At 29.3% G+C, this 8,480-nt stretch overlaps 1 protein-coding gene and 1 non-coding gene across 2 annotated transcripts; one reads left to right on the forward strand and one right to left on the reverse strand.

Moving 5' to 3' along the window:
• Positions 1-1,950: 1,950 nt before the first annotated feature.
• On the reverse strand, positions 1,951-3,359 carry LOC125369258. Its single transcript, XM_048371269.1, has 3 exons — positions 3,139-3,359; positions 2,692-2,953; positions 1,951-2,622 (listed from the first exon to the last, which is right to left on the reverse strand). The coding sequence occupies exons 1-3, from the start codon at positions 3,357-3,359 to the stop codon at positions 1,951-1,953; spliced, it is 1,155 nt and encodes a 384-aa protein (XP_048227226.1).
• A 58-nt stretch (positions 3,360-3,417) lies between these two features.
• Positions 3,418-3,524, forward strand: LOC112535792. The gene has a single exon (XR_003079867.1). It is a non-coding gene; the product is annotated as a small nucleolar RNA R71 (small nucleolar RNA).
• Positions 3,525-8,480: the final 4,956 nt, after the last annotated feature.

The raw sequence follows: 8,480 nt of genomic DNA on the forward strand, positions 1-8,480 counted from the left end.
TTTTTTATCTTTTATCTCTATGTCAAACTCTTGCAATAAGAGCACCCACCTAATAAGCCATGGTTTAGCATTAGGCTTAGTTAGAAGATATCTCAAAGTTGCATGATCTGAATGAACAATGACTTTAGATCCTATTAAGTAAGATCTAAATTTGTCTAGTGAATATGCAACAGCTAGAAATTCTTTTTCAGTTGTCGAATAGTTTACTTGAGCATCATCAAGAGTTTTGCTAGCATAATATATTACATATAACGCTTTATCAACTCTTTGGCCCAAGACCGCTCCTATAGCATAATTAGATGCATCACAATGATTTCAAAGGGAAGAGACCAATCAGGTGCCACGATAACTGGTGCACTAGTCAATCTTTCTTTCAAGATGTTAAAAGCATATAGGCATGCATCATTAAAATCAAAGTTAACATCTTTAGCCAGCAATTCAGTTAAAGGACGAGCAATTTTAGAAAAGTCTTTAATAAAATGCCTATAAAATTCTGCATGACCAAGAAAACTTCTAATGCCCTTTACTAAAGTAGGAGGGGGCAATTTGGCAATTAAATCGATTGTTGCTTAGTCTACATCAATACCTTTATTAGAAATAACATGTCCTAGCACAATGCCTTGTTGAACCATGAAATGACTCTTTTCCCAACTTAATGTTAAGTCACATTCAATGCATCTCTCAAGTACACGAGTCAGATTACTTAGACATGCATCAAATAAGGAACCAAAAACTGAGAAATCATCCATAAATACCTCGATGCAGTCTTCTAACATGTCAGAAAAAATAGAAAGCATACATCTTTGAAATATTGCTGGAGCGTTGCACAGCCCAAAAGGCATCCTTCTAAATGCAAAAATTTCAAAGGGACATGTGAAAGTTATCCTTTCTTGATCTTCAGGTGCAATGGGTACCTGGTAATATCCTGAAAGTCCATCAAGAAAACAATAAAATTCATGTCCTGCTAAACGCTCTAATATTTGATTAATAAAAGGAAGAGGAAAATGATCCTTCTTTGTTGCTGCATTTAACTTTCTATAATCAATATACATTCTCCACCCTGTTGTTATTCTTGTGGGGACTAACTCCCGTTTTTCATTTTTAACAACTGTTGTGCCTGACTTTTTAGGCACTACATGAACAGGACTTACCCAATTACTATCAGTTATAGGGTATATAATACCCTCATCCAATAACTTCTGAACTTTCTTTTTTTACTACTTCTTTTATATTGGGATTAAGTCGTCGTTGTATATCTCTAACCGCTTTAGAATTGTCTTCTAAAATAATTTTATGCATACACATTGTTGGACTAATCCCCTTAATATCAGAAATTCCCCACCTAATAGCTTTTTTAAGTCTTCTTAATTCTCTAATAGTTGCCTCTTCCTCTAAAGGAGAAAGATCAGAGGCTATGATCACTCGATATGTATTCTTTTATACTAAAAAGACATATTTAAGTGTGTTAGGCAACTCCTTAAGCTCAAACTTAGGTGGTTCATCAATAATTTCTGATTTGCTTTCAATGGGTATATCTAAAGGTTCAATAATGCTTTCATCAAATAACAGTGAAATAGCTTCATCTAAATTATCATGTAGGTCTAAGACTTTTTCATCTAAACATTCTTCATGCTTTTCCAATATTAATGCAACTTCTAACTTATCATACTTATCCTATAAATATGTTTTATAAATAAAATAATTCATGCAATCAACATATGAACATTCATCAATTGAAGTGCTAGAAGATATGGTTAGAGAGTCAAACACTTTAAATTCTACAGTCTCTCCCAAGACTGTCATAGTCAGCTTCCCATTGTGCACGTCAATAACTATCTTGGTAGTTGCCATGAAAGGTCTACCAATGAGTATTGTTTGCTCCTTATCCCTTGCCGATGTTCCTTCCATGTCTAGAACCACAAAGTCAACAGGGATTATCAGTTTTCCTACCTAAATCAGCAAGTCTTCCACTATGCCTCTTGGATATTTAATTGACCTATCAACCAGTTGCAGAGACATGGTGGTCGACTTCAATTCTCCTAAGCCAAGTTGTGCATATGTTGAATATGGCATTAAATTGATGCTTGCTCCCAAATCCAACATGGCTTTAGCAACCTTTTTATCCCCCATTGTAATATCAACGGTAAAGCTCCCAGGATCTTTCATCTTATAAGGTAACTGTTGTTGGAGAACTGCACTTACTGTTTCAGACACCATAACTTTTTCATTATTCTCATATCTCCTCTTGTTGGAATTGAGTTCCTTAAAGAACTTAGCATAAGCTGACATATTACTGATCACATCCAACAAGGGCAAATTAATGTTAACTTTAGAAAGCATATCAAAAATTTCAAAAAATTGCTTATCTTGTTTGCTTTCTTTCAATCTGTTCGGGAACGGAATATGAGGCTTATAAGGCTCAGCCGCCTTATGAAACTCAGGTCTTGAAAACGCCTCATTGTCTTTCTCTTTCTGCCCAAGATTGGGCTCTATTCTTCCTTTTTTTTGTAAACCTCCTTTAGTTATCTCTACATCAACTAGTCCACCTTCTTTTAATGTACCTGCGTAAGAAGAATCTTTTTCAATTAGATTTTCAACATTATTATCAAATAACTCATCATCCTTAAGAACAGTGATTGCTTTAGCTTGCTCAGGTTGACTTGGCAATTTTTCTTTCTTATTTTCTTATACCGCTTCAGCAATTTGCCCAATTTGAATAAATCGTTTTACTAAAGCTTCTATGGAATCAGTTTTCTTCTTATTCCTCTCCATTCTGTCATGGGTAGCCGTCATAAAAGAGTGGAGTGTTTCCTCCAAACTTGATTTTCTTTGAGGGGCTTGTCCTTGATTAGGGAATGGAGGGTTTTGGTTCCTTGGGTATTGAGGCTCTTGATTCTGATACTGGTGCTGGTTTTGGTTCCTCAGTATTTGTGGTGGGTTATGATCGTTATTTCTTCAGGGGAAATTTGGATGATTCTTCCATCCTGGATTATAAGTGTTGGAGTATGGATTATTCCTAGGTTGCCTAGGTTGATAAAATTCCATCAAGTTAGCCTGTTCATAATCATTTCCTGCATAAGTCTCATAAGACGAACAAACATTAGCACCATGACCATAAATACCACATATACCGCATACCTCATTGCTTTGTAATTCTTAGTTGAAGCAAGAATCTTAACTTGTTTAGTTAATTCGGCTATTTGCATAGCCATCTCATTATTAGATACAACTTCATTCACTCCTACTCTTTTTGTTCTCACACTCTTTTGTTGTGAATTGGCTCCTAACATTTCAAAAATGTCATAAACCTCATCTGCAGTTCTTTCTAGCATAGCACCCCCAGCTGCATTATCCACCATACGTTGGTATTGTTATGTTAAACCATCATAAAATGATTGATTAGTAACAGGAAGTGGGTAACCATGGTATGGGCATTGTAGTAAAAGTGATTTGAAGCGGTCCCATGCTTCGTGAAAGGATTCAGTATCCTTTTGATAAAAATTGGAAATCTCAGCCCTTAATTCTTTGGTCTTTTGATGTAAGTAAAATTTACTTATAAGTTTTTGATAAACTTCATCCCAAGTTCTCAAAGAATTAGGAGGCAAGGTCATTAACCAAGCCTTTGCTTTATCTTTTAATGAGTAAGGGAAACATCTCATCTTTAATTGATCTTCAATGAGTCCAGATAATGGGAATGTGTGAACTATAGCATAAAACTCTCTAATGAATGTCAATGCATCCTCACTAGGCATACCATAGAATGACGGGAGCATATTAAAATGGATGTTCTTAAGCTCATAATTCCTAGATGCATCACCTAAGACTATGCATGAAGTAGTGTTACCAATTATTGGACGAGCATAGTCCTTCATGGCCATTTGCCTTTGCGCTGCAACTTCCCTTTAATCATTAGCCATTATCTCAACTTCTTCTTCCAACTCTTATTCCAGCTTTTCTTCAAATTTAATTCCTCTTAGAGGTACAAACTCACTCTCTACCTCTTGGTCTCCTTCTACTTTTTTAACAGTTGATCTCAAGTTGTAGGAATTTTGAGTTGATGAATCACCTGATCTCATTTTCCTGCTAGGCATACAAAATCAAAGGAAAAATTTCAGAAAAACTTTAAAACATAATTTAAAAAAATTAAAACAGAAATAAATAACATGCAACACACAAAAAATGATATTTGACAATTAATCAATATAATATTGACATAATTCCTCGACAACGGCGTCAAAAACTTGATGTGTCTAAATTAGTACTCGCAAGTGTACGAACCGAATGATAGTTCGAGTAAGCTCACCACGAGGTCGATCTCACAAGGAATTGTAGAGCATATATTATAAAGACCAACTATCACACAAATTACTGAAAGTAAATATAAACACTCTAAGCCGATGTTTTGAGAATGATCTTAGTTTAATAAAAGAAATTAAATTACCAGAAAGTAAATATACACTATATGATAAAATAGCATTTAGTCTAGCTTTTACTTAATAATCCTCTTAATTCCCTTAAGCCCTAATTTAACAAATGAGATGGTGATGTGCCTTTTCCCTAAGTCACTCAAGCTAATGATGCAACTTAGGTTTCTTATACCAATATAGATTAAAGTAAATATGATGTCTCTAATACTTTTAACCTAAAGATTTTCATAACACATATTTCTACTAAATTGATATGATGCTCAATCAATAATAGTAGATTAAAACTAATGAACATATGAAGGAAAAGAAATCATTCATTAAACTCAAAATATATAATGTTCATACATAAGTAAAAAGCCAAACTAAACACTTATGGGACTTAGCCTAACATACTTAATCCAATGATCATTGTAATTAAATAGAAAGACTTAAGATTCATAAAACATAAAACTAAAACTCCTTCAAAGTTTAAAGGCTCTTCAAGGAATGAAGAAGATTGGTCCTCTTTCTCCACGTCTTCGAAAAGCTTCTCTGATTCTTCAAAGAATGATGCAACACAAGCTAGCAAGATGTCAAAGATGATCAACTCCAGAATTTCCTGCAGAGAATAATAGAATCCTTTTTCCAGAAAGATTCAGTAGTTGAAGAACTCCCTATTCTAGTTCACCTCTACTCCTTGTAGAGATTCCCTTCTCTAGAGTTCTTTTCTCCATACACAACTCCTATAGTTTATCCCTTATTGTCCTAAACAAACTAAACAACTCAAATGATAATTATCCACTAATTATATAATAATTACTTAAATTTCCCTTTTGGGCCTTAATGAATTAGGTTAGGCCCAAACTATTAATAGCTCACGTGTCTGATTCTCGAGCCTTTAATAGTCGCAGTCCAATTACGCTCATTAGTGCGTTCTTAGCTCAAATTCTCATTTTTTGCATTATTTCCTGAATTTAGACAAGAAAAACTAAAGTGAGGTAAAACACATTTTTATACCATATTCTATATAGAAACAAATCATTAAAGCTCTAAAATACCCTTAAATATCTATATACAATTTAGATCGATAAATCTAATTGCTCTTGAAATTGCTAACATTTTGTGGCGTAGGGTATTAGGTTATGAACTGACAGTATTAAGGCTTGATCTAATGCAATTGCTTTTCAAATTAATAATTTATTTTATGTCAGTATACGAATTGGATGTGATAACTATATTAATGCAGGAAAAACCTAAACTTATTTAATAAAGTTCAATTTATCATTATATTTTGTATCTCAATTTATTATAATTAAATATGAAATCATTATTTTAAATGTAAAAATATGATTTATGACTCAATTTTAATTTAATTAAGTATGAAATAATTATTTTTTTTATATAAACATGTAATTAAGGTTTTGGAGTGGCTTTACTCGACTCATTTTTAATCTAATTTAAGTATGAAATAACTATTTTTCATGTAAATGTGATTAAGGGTTTTGGAGTCACTTTACTTCACTCAACTTAATTTAATTAAGTATGAAAGAATTATTTTTCATGTAAATATGTGATTAGGATGTCATAGTAGCCTTAAGTGTAGAACAATTATTTTTCATGTAAATGTATGATGAGGATTAGATTGTTTTGCTCAATTTAATTTAATGTAATCTAATTTAAGTACGAAAATTATTTTTCATGTAAGATGTGATAAAAATATTTAAGTGGTCTTACTCGATTCAATTTAAGTCAATTAAGTATGGAATAATTATTTAAATATAAACACGTGATTAGGGTTATGGAAACAAAAACTTAGATTCCCAAGCTAATTGTGCCCCACTAGTACTGATTAGCAATAATTACCTTTTATATGAAAATTTATGAAAAATACTTTCGAAGTAGCCTTACTCCTCTCAATTTAATCTTTTTAAGTATAGATATTTAAACTTGTTTCCATGTCAATATGTGATAAATATTTCACAATATCCTTGCTCGTCTTAATTTAATATAATTAAGTAAGGAATATTCATTTTTACGTGATTATAAGATAAGAATTTTAAAATGTCTTCGCTCGACTCAATTTAATATAATTAAATAATAAATATTCATTTTTCACGTGATTGTGAGATAAGAGTTTCAAAGTATTATTGGTTGACTCAATTTAATTTAATTAATTAAGTACTAATAGTTTTTCACATGAATATGATATAAGATTTTCAAAGTGTTCTTGCTCGACTCAATTTAATTTAATTAATTAAGTAATAAAAAATTTTCATGTGATCATAATATTAAAGTTTCAGAGTGGTCTCAATACATTAAGAATATTTTTTTTTTCAGTTTGTAATTATTAATCTAACTAGTTTAATAATAGCAATTTGAGCGAAACTTAATTAAATAATTTACTAATAAATTATGTATTGTATTTATAAATTAATCTTATATTCATATTTTATACCTAACTTTATTATACCTTATATAATAATTAATAGTGGTCGATTTCTTCTAAGTTATTATAATTTCTAACATAAATTAAATAATTTATAAAGTATATATGTTAATATATTCTATTGATATTAGTTTGTATATTAAATATAAATATAATAACTAACCTACCATATATTAAAATAGATATTGTGGCAATAGAACCGGCTAATTCCAATTCACAGTTCTAGTTCCACCTGGTTTCAATAATTTTTTAAAAATAAAATTAATTAAAATGAGTTATGTTTTAGGGGTTGGAATTAGAACCGATAGTTTCAGTTCTAACTAAGAAAGATCAATCTTGAACATGTCTTCTGGTTTTGAGCCGGTTACGATCTATTTTGACTAGTCCGGTTTCATTTGCCTAATTTATAAATTCTTGACCCGAATGTTGAAAATTAATACAAATGATGTGAGAATCTATGAAATCTAAAAAAAGAAGAAAAAGAATTGTACTTAAATTCTAATTTTATTGATAATTTAAAATATGCATGAATATATATATAATTATTTATTTATTACTAATTAAAATTAATAATATCAAATAAAATAAAAATAAATAATAAAATTGAAGTATAGAAGCATAAAGAAAAAAATTGATATGGTTTAGAAAAATTTAAATGGCTTCAATACCTTTGAAGACAGTTTGTAAGTAGAAAATATAAAATATTATAAAAATATACTATTTAAGTTTTTTATAATTAATAAAGAAAATAAGAAATATAAATTATAAAAAGAAAAAGTAAAAGCTATAGATGAAGCAAGTTTTAGATTAAAATTAATAAAAACAAAATAAAAAGGAAAAGTAATTAGACTATAATAAAAAAAAACATAACACAAAATTTATTAATAAACTAAAAAATTAGTAAATAAAGAAACAATATAAAATCCAATGTTATATATCTAGTAAAAATATTATATAAAAATAAAATAAAATAATAATAAAATTACATGAAAAAAAATAAAACTTAAAAAATTATTATTATTATTATAAATTAAAAGAGAAAACAAAGGCTTTTTTTATCAATTATTATTTATAAAAAAAGCTACTTGATAAATTGTAATTCAACCATTTTCTTTATTTCAGCTCTAATATATGTATTAAATTTAATTATTTAGAAAAACAACAAATCTACTTTACTAAAATACCGTCATTTGATCCGAATCAATTTTATCCAAATAGTCTTACAAGTTTAAACATGGAATTCAGTGTGCATTAAATTATGTTTTTTTATTTAATATCTTATTCCATTATTATCAAGTCCTAATGCAAAAGAAAATAAAATTCAGAATTATTTTAACTCAATCCTTAATAGAACTTCCATAAAAATTCATTACTGATAATATAGAAAAATAAAAGTCATCTTACTTTTCTAATCTGTAATTTTGTATAATTGTAATAAAGTAAAAAGCAATTTTTAGATTTTTTTTATTATATTAAATTTGATAAAATTGCATGAATAATGTTTTTTTTTTTAGTCTTGCTATTTTATTTTCTATTTTTTTCAATCAAATGTTACTTTGATTTGGTGTGCAAGTTACAGCCATTTTACTCTCAAAGCTAAAAATATCTTTGCATATTAGAAGTAAAAA

The sequence above is a fragment of the Ricinus communis genome, chromosome 2 (assembly GCF_019578655.1).
Source record: "Ricinus communis isolate WT05 ecotype wild-type chromosome 2, ASM1957865v1, whole genome shotgun sequence".
Lineage (NCBI taxonomy): Eukaryota > Viridiplantae > Streptophyta > Magnoliopsida > Malpighiales > Euphorbiaceae > Ricinus > Ricinus communis.

Bases quoted from the DNA above. Each gene is read 5' to 3' on its own strand.
- LOC125369258 (XM_048371269.1), bottom strand. From the start codon at position 3,359: ATGGTGGATAATGCAGCTGGGGGTGCTATGCTAGAAAGAACTGCAGAT. The intron at 2,954-3,138 runs GTATGCGGTATA...TTTCCCCTGAAG, and splicing joins AAGAATTACAAAGCAATGAG to AAATAACGATCATAACCCAC. The intron at 2,623-2,691 runs GTATAAGAAAAT...ACTGTTCTTAAG, and splicing joins TTGGGCAAATTGCTGAAGCG to GATGATGAGTTATTTGATAA.